At 30.6% G+C, this 14,801-nt stretch overlaps 2 protein-coding genes and 1 long non-coding RNA gene across 5 annotated transcripts; 1 reads left to right on the top strand and 2 right to left on the bottom strand.

Annotated features, from left to right (window-relative positions):
* Positions 1-819, bottom strand: LOC147811919 (uncharacterized). The gene has a single exon (XM_087162288.1). The coding sequence runs from the start codon at positions 817-819 to the stop codon at positions 1-3; it is 819 nt and encodes a 272-aa protein (XP_087018414.1).
* A 221-nt stretch (positions 820-1,040) lies between these two features.
* On the bottom strand, positions 1,041-1,601 carry LOC147811918 (uncharacterized). The gene has a single exon (XM_087162286.1). The coding sequence runs from the start codon at positions 1,599-1,601 to the stop codon at positions 1,041-1,043; it is 561 nt and encodes a 186-aa protein (XP_087018412.1).
* A 356-nt stretch (positions 1,602-1,957) lies between these two features.
* On the top strand, positions 1,958-6,058 carry LOC147811917 (uncharacterized). 3 transcript variants are annotated; one of them, XR_015433192.1, is made up of 4 exons: positions 1,958-2,254; positions 2,523-2,728; positions 4,150-4,578; positions 5,009-6,058. It is a non-coding gene; the product is annotated as an uncharacterized LOC147811917 (long non-coding RNA). The 3 variants fall into 3 exon arrangements; XR_015433191.1 differs by having other exon boundaries at positions 1,969-2,254; positions 4,150-5,088; XR_015433190.1 differs by lacking the exon at positions 4,150-4,578 and having other exon boundaries at positions 1,971-2,254.
* The last annotated feature ends 8,743 nt before the right edge of the window (positions 6,059-14,801 follow it).

Here is a 14,801-nt window from a genome sequence, read left to right as displayed (position 1 = left end):
TTAACTGTAACGAGTTGGTTTTCGCACATCCCTACCACATTTAGTTTTCATTAAGTCTGTGCATCGTTCATCATCTCTAATCTCTCCAAATTCAGTTTCACCTTTGAGGCTATCAACTTTAGTTTTATCTTTAAAGTTATTGATCTTTACTTGTTTAAATGGTTCACGGTTAAATATTTCATTTGTGAAATCGAGTTCCATAGGATGCAATCGTTGCACAGGACGAATTAGTTCACCTTTTCCAGTTTTCAATTTTACGACTCTAACCGAGTTATCCTTCCCAGGGAAAACTTCAACTACTCGTCCCATTGGCCAGTCCAGTCTCCTTTTGTCACACTCGATGAGGACCACATCTCCAATTTGTATTCGCTTGATAGGTTTTTTATTTTCCTGCCTATGAATAAGCATACTGAGGTACTCTTCCCGAAATCTCTTCCGGAGATCCTCTCTCAATTTCTGTTGATATCTGCACCTTTTGGCCAGGTTGACGCTATCTAAATTGTCTAAGTCAGGCACTCCCACCGTTTGAACGTCCTGAAGGAACATAGCTGGGGTTAGTGGTGTTAAGTCCTCTGGATCTTCAGATAAATAGTTGAGTGGCCTGGAGTTGATAACTGCTTCTGCATCACATAGAACGGTACTCAACTCTTCAAAATTTATGGATGCTTTTCCTAAAACTCTTCTCAGAAGGTTCTTCACCATTTGGACCATACGCTCCCAAAACCCACCCCACCAGGCGGCTGTAGGAGGGCTAAAGACCCATTGAATTCTCAAAATTGAACTATCTTGAATTATTTTGCTCCAGTCGATAGAAGCCATTAAATTGACCGCTCCAACGAAATTTGTTCCGTTGTCGCTATATATAGTTCGTGGTCTCCCACGTCTTGCTATAAATCTTCTTAGTCCAAGCAAGAATCCATCAGTTGAGAGGCTCTGTATCAGCTCTAAATGGATAGCCCGATACACGGCGCAGGTAAACAATAATATCCAAACTTTATCTCCATTCTTCAAATAGAGTGGCCCTGCCAAGTCAACCCCTGTCACCTCGAAAACCAACGCGTCTCGAACCCTGTCTTACATCGAATGCATCGTTTCAAGATCCTTTGAACAGTCTTCCGACCTCTGAGAACCCAACAAGTTTGTCGAAGATCTGGCAGGACAACTTGAGTTCCACTGTGGCAAGAAACCAGATGCTTTTCATAAATTAACTTTTCCACAAGTGGGTGATCAGACGGTAAAACTATGGGACATTTGAAGTTTTCTTCATCTTCCCTTCTGAAAATTTTTGTCTTTATTCTTATCAGATCGTCGGCATCGCGGAAAGTGTTGAAGCCTTTCAATTTATTCTTCGTGACAGTGTCACCAAAACTTTCCTTCTGCACAATTTTTAGTAGTTTCTGCTCAGCCGAGTTTATATCGTCAACGGATAACTCTCCTCTTCTTATACTACCTGGGTTTTTACAACTTGTGCAGAATCGAAGGATCCATGCTACCATTCGGACTATAGTTGAGTATTTTGAAAACCGCTTCAAATACCAAGTAGTCTCATGAGTATGAAGATTGGTTACAACTACGGGTTTCTCTCTCTCTTGAGACCTCATCTTCATCGGTTTGTTCTGCTGAGTCGAGCCATTCCTCCTTTGACCCTTTAAGCCACTGTGGGCCCTCCCACCACTTAGACTCTTTAAGAGTTTGAACAGAGCATCCTCTTGAAGGGAGATCAGCTGGGTTGCTGTGGCCAGGAACGTGTCTCCACATTTCTTTTGTTGAGAGCTGAACTATTTCCTTTACTCTGTTGTTCACAAATGTACCCCAATTTTCGTTGTTCTTAATCCAATGGAGAACGATTGTGGAATCCGACCAAAAGAATGCCAGGCAGAGTGTCTATTGCACCGATTATCGGCGCAGTAAAATTCATTTTGCTATCTTACCGATCAAATTTTTAACCAATCATAGAGCGCATCTGTCCACGTGACTCTCCGATTTTTTTTTCAAAAATAATTTAGCTCTGTTTATCGTAGTCAAGGCAGCTACAATTTTTGTAGCATCTTGATTTTCTTCATATGAAGAATAACAAATAGCCATTCATGAATTTGAAAAAGAAAAAAGGACGATCTTCTGGAAGAGAGAAGCGAAAACTTTACAAAATGCTTCAAAGAAATTTAAAAAATTTGATAAGGCTCCGCTGGAATTGAAATACACATGGTGGAAGAATTCATTAAAAAAAATGTACAGATAACAGTCGCCAATCCAAGTAAGTAAATTTTGTATTGTTTAATTAATTTTTAAAATGTGTTATTTAAAATGAATTATTTAAAATGTGTTAATTGATTAGCAACATCGTTCCTGATGTCACCATGTCAATAGTCACTATCACCTTGTAAAGAACAATTTAACACTCTTGTTTTATATGTTCTCTGACCTGCTATCTATTATTTTATATTGTGTCTGCAAGCCCTTATAGAGTTTAGTTTATACATTTTTTATACGTAGTTTGTTTAAAAAAAAATTTTATTTTCCAGAACCTTTACTCAAAATTGTCCAGCTGCTGTCTCCAGATAAACAATTTTTGCAGATAAAATCAATGAATGAGGATCATGACCATGTCCTCTCCGAATCTTTGTTCCGTTCTTCGCCTAAAGAAAGCCTGATACCTGTTGAGCACCAAGAGAAAGTTCAAAAATATGTGAATCTCCAAGTATCTATATTTCTGTTCCATTTCATATAGGTAAAAATTTTTCCTACATTTACTCTAATTATCTCCATTTTCTATCATAATATTGTTTGTATAGTTAAGAAATTATTTTGTTACTCAGAGTGATTTACACTGACTTACGTGTGAATATTATAATATCTATTTGAACTTATTGTTGTTGCTCAAACTGTTGTTAATGGAGATTTCTGTATCGTGATCTGCGGCAGAGTAATCGCAAAGTCCAGGAAACTTCCGGGCAGTGACCCGCGAGAAACTAAAAGAAATGTCATAGAAAGGGACTGACTCGTAAGGTATAACTTGTAGTTACCCCTAGGCAATTATCTACATATATTTTTTAAAAAATTTGCAAGTTTAAAATCTGTTTGGCACCTTGGCAATTGTAGTTGCTTCGCCAGATCACAATACGAAATATCCCCTGTTTTTTTACCTTGCCATAATGTCAAATGTATTTTAGTTATATATAAGAGCATAGTAAATTTTCATATGCAGTCCTTGCTTTAAATTTTATGTATCCATAAAATATGGTTAGAAGCAAAGACACATAGAAAATTCAAATTCTGAATTTGTTTTTGACCAAGTAAAATAAGTTTTGAGGCAAATTTAATGTTTGTGTTCTAAAAATAAATTCAATGAAATACTTGTAAGTAAAGCAAGTACATTGACTTTAGTTATGCAAACTGTTATAACAATATAATTTTTTTAATAATTTAATGCATGACCCTTATAATAGTATTATATTAGTAAACAATTTGTTTCCGATTGAGAAAGAATATATTCGGAGTGTTATTATCATAAATAGTGATTTTGTGCTGACATTTAATATAATTCATATTTCTTTAAATATCTTTATTCACTTTAAATTATGACATAGTATTTTTTATGATAATGATCTTTTTTTTATAAGTTTTACTGTGTAAATATTTTTATTTAAATAGTATTGTAAAAGCTTAAAAATAGAAATAAATCCAAAAAGTTAATATAAAATGCATATAACAAAATTAAAAGGAGTTTAAATAACGCATGATCACCAACTCACTAATACATATACAGTGATACCTCGAGATACGAGTTTAATTCATTCCCTAACCTTGCTCGTATCTCAAAGCAATTTTGCCCATTGAAATGCCATTAATCCGTTCCGTCCCCAAAAATGCTACCCTCAATTGTTTTTGTTGTGTGTTTTTGAATAAGGAAAATGTATTTATAAATGACAAATACTATATAAAAACATAATAAAAGAGAATGTAAAGCAGAAAAAACTGCTTTTATAAAGTGTACATGCATATTTGTATTTTGGTTACTTAAATGCAACTTACACACAACTTAAATGCTACTATATGCTTAATTTTAGTCACTGCTTTTCTCTTCACTGGTCTTTGCTTTTTTAGCCAGATTTAAAAACTGTCCAAGGAGGTTTGTTTCTTCCTTTTCAGAATGCTGGAGAAATGAGTTAGGCAAGTCTCATTAAATAGCTCCGATGTACTACCAGTTTCAACTTTTTCAGGGTGTTTCTTTTCCACGAACTGTGAAATTCTCTTCCACATTCCCAAGAATTCTTTTATCTCATTTGTAGAGATAACCTCCTCCACCTCTGGTTCTTCCTCGAATCCAATTTCTTGCAGTACGCCCGAATGCTCACCCATCACCAGGTCCATGGATTTTCTCAGAGGCACAATCTCCTCCTCCGCTGGCACTTCGAGTTCGAATCCTTCAAAGCTACGGACTTAGCCGACAGCACAATTTTCGGCTATAGACTTCGAGGCTCGGTGGGTGAACGGGAGCATTGTCGAGGACGAGAAGGGCTTGCAAGGCCATTCCTCGTATCTCAAATAACTCGTATGTAAGGGCATTCGTATCTCAAGGTACCACTGTATTTGAATCTTTTTTATTGTTAAAGACACAATTTTTAACTCTAACATTATAAAATATAAATGCAACAATAATGTGAAAGGAACAAGTATATTAATCTTGCATTAAAACAATTTCAATTTGGTCAGATTTATTATTTTCCCTTCCTTAGCTTTTCTAACTGCACAATTTAGCAAATGAGATTACAATACACAATTTAGCAATTCTTTCTAAAATTAAAAAAAAAATTTCCTTTTTTTTTTGTTTTTTTTTGCATATTTAAAAAAAAATCACTCATTAAATGGCCCAAAAATTAATTCTATTATTTATGCCGGGTTCCCATCGTCCTTAAAAACTACTTTATTTTTATTTTAGCAATTTTTATCTTCTGCAATGATTTATTTTATTTAGCTTTTTTTTTCTTAAAATATTTTATATTTTTAGGTTTAACGACAAAAGTTGTTGGTTTGAAGAGGAAGAAAGGTAATAGGCCCACTCCTTTTACAAGAAAAGCAGTTTTGGAGGGAAAAAAATATGCTTATGAACTGCTTTGTAGATGAAGAGACATTATCGAAGACCATAAATAAAGGCATTTTGAAGAAGAAGCTGCTATAGAATGTGGTATAGAGAAGGTTTCTTCTTGTATGGAATCATGTGTTGAAATTAATGAAGTGAAGCTGTTCTTTACTTCTGATGGGTGGCTATTGGTTAAAAATGTGATTTTACAAAATCGAGAATGATGACATGGGAATGTTATTCATGCAAACAAGATTGCGGTATGGTGATACTATTTTGTGCGACTCTTATTCGCAGTGGTATCACTATTCCTGTGTCGGCCCTCTGCAGCCTCCAGAGCAAAAGTATTGTTCAAAATCTAAACTTTTTAGACTTTTTTTTTTTTAGCTTATTTTGATTTTCTTCCTGTGAGATATATTTTGAATAGATATTTGTCATGTGTAAGCCAATTTTGAATAAATATTTGTCATGTGTAAGCCAACTTTATATTTTTTTTAATTCTGAAACAAACTTTATTTCTTAATTAGTAATTTTTATTGCCTTTTTTTTTTAAAAAAAATATTTGTTTAACCATTGTCAAATTTCAAGTAAATGTCCACATAAAAACTCATCATTTACCTTTCATTATTAATTTCTGATGGACTTCAATGACATAAATTTTCCCACCAAGTTGTTAAATAATTAAGTTTCTAGGTATAGGTGTTACCTATTTTGATAGAATAGTACTTTACTTTCAATAAATTTGCATTCAGTATGTTCCTTTTAACTGTAATTTATGTAGTATATGTTTCTTTCAACTTTGTGATTGCTTGCTTCTAATCCTAATTGTATAAATTTATATTTAGTTTTTTAAATCTGCTACATTTTTGTCCAATAAAAGTTTAGTTTCTTCCTGCATTTGTGTTTGATGAAATTTTGATAATATACAAGGTTTTGTATTTATAGAAATGTTTCGAGAATAAATTTTTAAAAAATCTACTCCTTTCTTTCCTACACTTAATCTTTAAATATTGATTATAAAATTCCTATTTATCAACTTCCTCTGTTTTATGAAGATTTTACTTTGAAAATTATCTTTTATATTTGATTCTTAATTTAAATAAGTGGAACTTAAAAAATTTTAACCTCCACAACATATGTATAATATCAAACATATATAGTACCAAACATGGTATTACTTTGATACAGGCACTGAAAAAATTAAATCGTATTTAATTAATTTTAAATCTTAAATGACAATACAAATAAATCTGAGTTACTTAAGATTCCAGCAGTTTATCTTCACACAATTTTATTTTTTAACTTATTTTTGTGTCTACTCCAGGTTAGTGAAAGGACATTTTATACTATGTCCCAGGTTCAAAAAACAAGTGCTTTAAATTTCTCAAGAAATACTTAAAGGATTATTTTGTAACTTTGAAGATGTTTAGTTTTTTGTGCATCAGACACAGATCTATAGCAATTCAGTTGAAATTTGAGACTTCTACCCGTAAGGCAGAAAAAATTCTAAGTTTATTTACAATAATTCTCTTAAGTGGTAAAGTGACAAATTTAGCTTTCAGTGGTCCAAAAGTAATCGTAACTTGTTTTGTCAATAGGCAGGGCTGATTACGCTCTGGAAAAATCCCGAATTTTTCGCTAACAGTGATCCTAAGATCGAAGGTTCAGACGTTTCAAAAAATCATTGATCACAGAAGTTTCTGGAAATCAAATTTTCAAAGGCGAAACTTAAAAACACAGTTTATTTTATTTGTTTGTAAGGGAGAGCCAGATACTTTATAAGCTTATATTCCTGATAAATATTTATTTTTTATTAGTAAATGGTTATTATAATCATAAACTCAAGAAAAACATACAGTAAAACCTTTTTTTGTGCGTTGGATAGGGACCGCATAAAAGAAATCATACAAAAAAAAAATTATAAGTTATTACGTATAACAAACAACTTTGTACGATATAGTACCTAAAAAAAATTTATGCGGTGCTTAGGGACCGCATAAAAAAAGTTGACCTTAAAAAAAATACATCGATGATTTATGAGAGAATGCTTTCAATTAAATTAGACCAAAAGAAATTTTAAAAATAATTAATTCTTCATTGTCCATGTACATGGAGAAGTTTTCAAATTATGCGTTAAATAGTTTGCTGCTACTCGTCGTAAGCAAAACGCGCATCTTCTGAAATGGTTAACAATAGCTTGAAGATAGGATTTCAATTGATTTGTTTCTTAGTACCATAAAATCGGTGATCAGTTTTATGACGACGGTCGACTGGTCAATTGCTTGTAAACCTCATGAAGTGTAACTTTAAACACCAAATTGTATCTCAAAAATTTCAGAGTGACCCTCGTATGTACGTAACTGACTCTGCCTTATCAAGAGATTGTTTAAAATAAATGAACAGAGCATCGCAAAGTCCAGATACATCGTTGTCAAGGAGAGACCACGTAATCAGAGTTCGTCCACAACGTGTATATGTACATTGATAGGAAAAATTAAACTGGCGCTAACGCCGCTAAGATTCATATACCGCATAAAAATAAATCGCACAAAACCAAAATCGCATAAATAAGGACCGCACAGAAACAGGATTTACTGTATTTGTAAATTTTAATTACTTCTCCTGGTCATCATAGGTATGTATAAAATTTTAAATATATTCTAAGTAAACTAAGAAGAAAAATCTGAAATAGACTAAAAGTATGGAAGAAAAAAAATTTAACGCTTTTTTTTTTTTTTTTTTTTTTGCATCCTGACTGAATTAGGAAGTAATATGACCCTTCATCCATTAGTTACATATGTAGTTTTAGTTTAACACAAAAGAGAAATTCTTGGAAATTGATCATGATCCGATCTAACTGTACAAACAAGTACGCTTTTAAAACATTGCTCCTGTCCCTGAAGCTGATATGCCTTCAACCATCAAGATTAGAAGCAAAGCTATTTTAAACTGAAAATATTTTGCCATAGTAAAAACGAATTGACTATCCTTTAATGGCAGAAAGGGATGTTTGTCCTGAAATGTATCGTAACATACATTCCATTCGTTTTTCAGCCTGGAATGTACAATGCGCAACAAAAGGAAAAAAACAACGTACTGGACCACCCTGAATAACTTTTGATTTGATGATAAGATGTCTAGGACTTGCAAGTCTGTACTAAAATTAGCACATTTGAGGTCACCATGGTGACCTCAAATGTGCTAATTTTAGTACAGACGATATTTTAAGTGCCAAAATTAAATAGAAATCGCACTTTCTTCCAATAAGCATACCATTTTTGACGGATTTGGATTTCTAGACCCCAAAATATACGGGTAGCAGCAGTCCATAAAATATGGCGGTCAAGAAAGTGCTCCAAAGTTTGGACCTCTTAATGTTAATTTTACTTTACGCATTGTGTTACATCAAAATTTTTTAAGCGAATCGAAGAAAATTTTCACACACTTATAAAATTCATTTATCCAAAAATAATTTTTTGTAAACTTTCATTATTTTTTATTATTTTATTCAATTTTGGTAAAAAAAACTTTTGAAAAGTTATCAAGTTTTTTTGCATCAGTTTTTAAATAATATAATTTTACATGGCAAAATACAAAATTTGAGCGAAATCAGTCGAATCTCTTGGAAATCTCTTGGAAATTGAATTTCAAAAGGGCTAGATATTTAAACTTCGATCTCTCAGGAACTATTCGATGGATTTCGCTCAAATTTTGTCTTGTAAAATTATAATTTTTAAAATGGGTGCAAAGAATTGTATACCTACTTTTAAAAAGTTTTTCAACCATTATTGAATAAAATAATGAAAGTTCACTAAAAATTAATTTTTTGCATAGAATTATCTAATTTGCTTTAAAAGTTCTCGAGATGTAGCGAAATACACAAAATAGTAAGATTTATTACATTAACTTCTCCTGGCTATAAATTGTTGCCGCTTCCACCTATATTTAGGGGGTTCGTAAATCTGTCTGTAGCCTTCCAAAAATGGTATATGTTTATTCAGAGAAAGTACTTTTTTTTTGTCTGACTTCTTCGTAACTTAAAATATCGTCGACTCTTATTAATTAGCATATTTGTGGTCACCCATCTCTTGAACCATTAAGATTGAGCCCTAAGCGTGAAGGTCTCTGATCATTAGATCAAAAGTTATTTAGAGTGCCCTTAAGGATAAATTGAGGTATTTTTCAAAGGTAAAAATGAAATTAATATTTAAATATGTCATTAGGTTGAAAAGGGTTCAAATGAATATCTCAAAATTTACCTCAAATATACCTCCAGAGGTATATGTAACAACCTGAGGTGTTTCATCTTACATTTGAGGAGAGGTAGATATTTACTACTTTAAGGTGTTTCTTTTTCAACCTTAGGTTATTACTTATCAACCTGAAATATAATTCTTTACACCTAGCTATGGAACTATTTGTTCAACAACCTTAGGTGCTTCATTTTAACACTTCAAGTTATTCTGGAGCTGCCTAAAGTGTATTTTTTGACAATTGTAAAGGTAATATTTCATTAACGTGAAGTGTTCGCTGCTCTACTCATTACAGATATATCGAGCCTAAAATAGCTATTTTTAACGCAAGTAAGTAAGAATGTTGGGCCCAAGCATTATAAATGTGAATGCACACTTTAAATATTGCCAATGATTTCCCCATCATTTTAAATTTAAAAACATTAATCTGAAGACAAAATGTTGAGTGTAGATATAGATTCCTAAAACACGGTTTCAAAGTATCTGTCTTTGGATGGAGCTCCCACTCTGCATTTTTGCATTATAAAACCAAGTGAGAGGTTTTCTTGGACGATGGGTTGGATTTTGTCATTGGAATCCGTCATTCACTAAGAATTTTGGAATTAAATGACTAAGCAAAATTAATTACTTTTGATAGTTAAATAAGACAAAAATTAAATTTTTTTGCCATTAAATCCTCGTTAATTGGATACATAATTTATTGAAAAAAGTTATTTAATCTTCATTTAATTTATAAGTCAACCACCGAAAATAAATTACATAAAATATATTTGATCAATATGAAGTTAATAACATTAATAATTTATAAGGCAAAATGTTTTCTCTCGCAGTCCCAACAATTCTCTACAAAAATAAATAACTATTAATATTAATATATTATGTTCAAATGCTAGATGTATTATAAAAAGCTGTATCGCAAAACATATTTTCATATATTTTAATGGTATACCATTAATTCCTCTGTCACTTTATGTAGTGTATTATTATTATTATAAAAACAGTTGAATTTAAATTATAATTATGAAATATTATTATTAAAAAATATTTTTCAACCAGACAATTAAGTTTAATATAATTTATTTAAATAACCGTAATAGCTATCGCCCCTAAAACTGTCTCAAAAAATTTATAAATTAAAAGAAAAATAATAATTTCGAAAATTTTGGTACCCTTTGAAATAAATGATAAATAAAAAATAGATATACTTCACCAGAAAAAAAAGTAGGAAAAGACACCTTTATTTGTACTTTAGTAAAAACTTAATTTAAATTATTAATTAAAATATAAATTAGTCGAAAGAAACAATTAATATATTTAAATAAATCCAATATAATGTTAATAAATAATTTAGTTTTTAAAAATTCTATAAAAATTTTATACGCTTTAAGGAAAAAAGAATTAATGTTCTTTTATTTTTAATTTTGTTGTTGTTGGTGAAACAATGATAACCCATCAAACAAATGACAACCCATTACCAATTTCACATCACTCGTTGTTTCACATACACAGGTAGAAAAGCATAACTTATAGCTATTGTACCTTGGCGAACAAAGAACACGGGGCGCGCTCAAAAGAGCAGAAAATCAGGGTCATGAATCGTGGTTGCCGGGAGAAAAGTGTTGCACCAAGCAGACTCCTCAATTCTGCTTTTAACATGTAAAGTCTATGGCGGGCTTGTCATACTTTGAATCGATTTTTCTTGTTCAAGAATCGGAGTGATCAATTAAAAAAAAAATACTAATAATTTTTTCAATCTTTCCTTTCCACGAAAATGTAGGTTAATTTTTTTTATCTTTATTACTTTTTGTAATATTGCCTTTGAAACACAAGTCACTTTCTACCTTTGAGTAAGGGAGGAAGGCAACTTCCACCCCCAAGTTCACTAATCTTCTCGGTGGGAGGTCTTGCCCCCTTTTGAAAATCTTTTTCTCTCTCTCTGTCCTTCTGAAGAATTGATATGGGGAACGCTTTAAAAACCGATAGCTTTCTCTTTAGTTATAAGCTTGTAATTTATTATGAAAATTATATTTGCTGATAATTCGTTCATTCTATATACATTTTATTTATTTAGTAGTAATAATTTTCTTGTTTTTATTCATTTTGAGAATGGAATTTATTTTTTAAATACATTATTCCCCTTTTTTTAAACTTTGTTTCTTGTTTTTTAAAGATGTTTCAGAATTAAAAAATTAGCTGCTGAATAAAGTGAGATTAATTAAAATCGAATAAATGACGTAAAGATCTTCCAATATGCTATAAAGCATCACAAAACCGCCGTTTTCCTTTTTTTTTTAAAAATATATCGTACACTCATTTGTAGGTTTAAAAAAACATTTACATTAAAAAAATTTAAAAGGTTCCAATTTTTTCATTCCGTAAATAGTTTTAATTACTCCAATAGCTGGGATAGTATGTTTTTTCACGGTAAGGAAAAAAAAATAGCTAGTACAGAAGACCACGCATCATCCAAACATGAACAAGCACTTAACCCTGTTTTTAGGGCTTTAATGTAAATACACACAGTGGCGTATCTAGGGTATGGCAAGTATGGCGAATGCCATGGGCGCATTATTTCAAAAAGGCGCAAAATCGATCAACATCAACGATTTTTTTACTTAAAAATTTTATTAAGTGTTTTTTTAAATTTATATATATATATATATACAGAGAGAGAGAGAGAGAGAGTTAGTTAGAGGGCGAATTAAAATCAAGTATACAACATTTAACCATTTCATGCGGGCTCGAAAAGAAGACATCGTCTTTTGAGGGACTCTTTTTGTCACTGGGAGAGTGAAGTATGAAAGGGAACCGCTAATCGTAAAACAAAGTAGGTGACAAGCGTCAAACAATTCAGGTTAAATATAATTTGTTAATGTTCATGAATACATTCACGTTAAATACTAAAATAAGTAACTGGAAAAAATATCTTTGTCCTTTCTGCTGTTATATTTACGACGATTTCGGCAAAAACAAAATTTTAATTATAAAATCATAATTTAAAGAATAATGCTTAATTTTTAATAATTATTACTCTCGTTGCTAACTTTTTGATACATTCCAATTAAAATATTTTTAATTTTAGAAAATTTCCTAAATAATTCTCATTTAATTTTCATCAAAATCCTTTTACTAAAAGTCTTTTAACCACATATATAATTTCAAATGCCTTTAAAATTTTCGAAAATGTAGCTTATCATTGCTTCACAACAAGTCAAAGCTGTAATAGAAAGAATTTAAGTTATCGCCAGGGCCGGATTAAGAACCTCAGAGGCCCTAAGTACTTATATTTTTGGATGCTCCTTAAATATAATTAAGAAGATCAATATAAATAAATAAAATATTTTTCTTAAGGAAAACTAAAGTTTACAAAAATAAATAAATGTATATAACTGCAAAATTTAACACTTTTTGCAGAGAATCTGGTGGAAATCAAAATTTTTCAATTAACTCTGTGAATGTTTTTTAAGACTAATCAAGTATTCTTCGATTTTAGAGGAAAATTAAAATAATTCCTGGTATTTCATTTTTAAAAATTCATTTTAAAAATTGCCTTTCAAATCTATAAAATGTAACCTAATTTTATTTTCAAACTTTCCGGGTGTTACGTAATGTTTTCGAATATGCTTTTTAAATTTTTAATAAAAATATTTTCACTGCGGGTGTCAAGTTAATATTCACGTAAAAAAAAAAAAAAAAAATATCGAACTTTAACCAATTTTTATGGAGAATACAAAAGGTTAATTCAGTATATAAACGAAATTAGTAATTAATAAAAATAATAAACAACTCTTTTTTTTCTATCTCCTAGAATGTTGAGAAACCTGAGACAGTTCTCCATGAATTAATAAAAGATTTCTTATTATCTACCGCATTTATTATTATTATTAATTCAACTATTTCGCTTTTTGTGTCAAAATCGGTTAGCTTCCACTCCTTTGAAAAACGTAGTGTTTAGTTTATTTTACATTATTATTTTATTCATAATAATCAATCAAAAATATTCTATACATTTAATGTGTTTAATGTAAAACAATTTAAAGTTCTGAATTAATAATAAACTTAATTTATAATTAAACCGTTACATGCTGCTTCACTTTAATTTCATGTTTGTGAAAATTAACAACCGAAAGTGAGTTTTGTATATAAGTGATAGTGTGATTATTTTAGAACGCACAATCATGGTTATATATAAAAATAAAATAATTTACTAATTAATATAATAATTAACTAATTAATATTAATATAGTTTATATAGCCTGTGCTATGTATGATGTTATAGCTTTTGAGTAGTAAATATATCGATATATCAAATTTCTTCTTCCTCGGCAATGCATAACGTATTTATTTAAAATCATGTACTTTTCAATAATAAAAAAAGAATACAAATCCTAAAAATATTTATTGATTTTTATTTAGAATAGTTTACTTTGATATTCATTTCAGTTTAAAATAATTTACTTAAAAAAATGCTTTCGACTTAGATTATTTGATATTATTTATGTATATTTGAAAATACCATACGTTAAAATTAAACTACAATAAAGAAGCTGAATCCTTAAATTTAAAATATTTATCTATATGAAAAAATTGAGTAAAAATATAAGAGACTAAAAGAAAATGAAAGACGAACGAACGAATTTTAGGATGCTCAAAAGTGGGTGAGAAATGTAAAGAAACTTTTTCTCCTTATCTAAAGGAAAGTGAGACCTCCCATAGTGCATCCCACTGTAACTTTACTCTTTCTTTTGAAGAAGTCCCCCATTCTTAAACAAGAAAAGATAAGAGAAAGACCAGAATGCAGAGAATCCATGATCCCTGAATAAATTTTTATTTTCTTTATTTTTTCACTACCACAAGCAAAGAGAAAAGAATTTGTTCCTCCTTTTCGTATCACATTACAAGATTTTAGTCGTTCTAAAAAGGCAATTAATCGGGGAACCCCTTCAGGCAGAGATAGATCTTTGGTGATGACCAGAGGACAGAGAAATGTTAAATCCATAGGGTGTCTCATGCTTGTAAATCTTCAGTTTCATCAGGGGTTAAAATCTCTTTGAAAACCGCTTTCGGGATCTGTTGAATAGATTTCAAAAAGAACCCCTGCTGTAAATTAGTGTAAATCCTTCCAAAACAGGAAATATTTATCATCCATGGTGGGAATCACCTCCACAAAAGTGTGAAATACTAAAAATGGGAGGTGCCTCTGTCTGGTAGTACACCCCTCTATTTTGAAAAATAAAGACAGATGTAATTGTAAGTTGTTAGGTGTTCACGCTCCTATGAAAAATTCTGCTCGTTCTAGTTGTTATTTCAAAATTTAATTCAAGAAAATAAATATTTATAGTCTATTTTGGAATTTTATAATCTAATTATAGGTTACAGCTTTTTCAGATAGGTTTTAATTCATTTGGTAAGATTTTTTTCCTTGATTGTAAGTAATCATTTCCTAAATATTTAAATAAATGTATTAC

Source organism: Parasteatoda tepidariorum, chromosome 4, assembly GCF_982258835.1.
Source record: "Parasteatoda tepidariorum strain Cologne lab strain chromosome 4, Ptep-v5.0, whole genome shotgun sequence".
Classification (NCBI taxonomy): domain Eukaryota; kingdom Metazoa; phylum Arthropoda; class Arachnida; order Araneae; family Theridiidae; genus Parasteatoda; species Parasteatoda tepidariorum.
The sequence above is the reverse complement of the archived record's forward strand: the minus strand, read 5'-3'. Positions and strand labels throughout refer to the sequence as shown.

Bases quoted from the DNA above. Each gene is read 5' to 3' on its own strand.
- LOC147811918 (XM_087162286.1), bottom strand. From the start codon at position 1,601: ATGAGGTCTCAAGAGAGAGAGAAACCCGTAGTTGTAACCAATCTTCAT.
- LOC147811919 (XM_087162288.1), bottom strand. From the start codon at position 819: ATGGCTTCTATCGACTGGAGCAAAATAATTCAAGATAGTTCAATTTTG.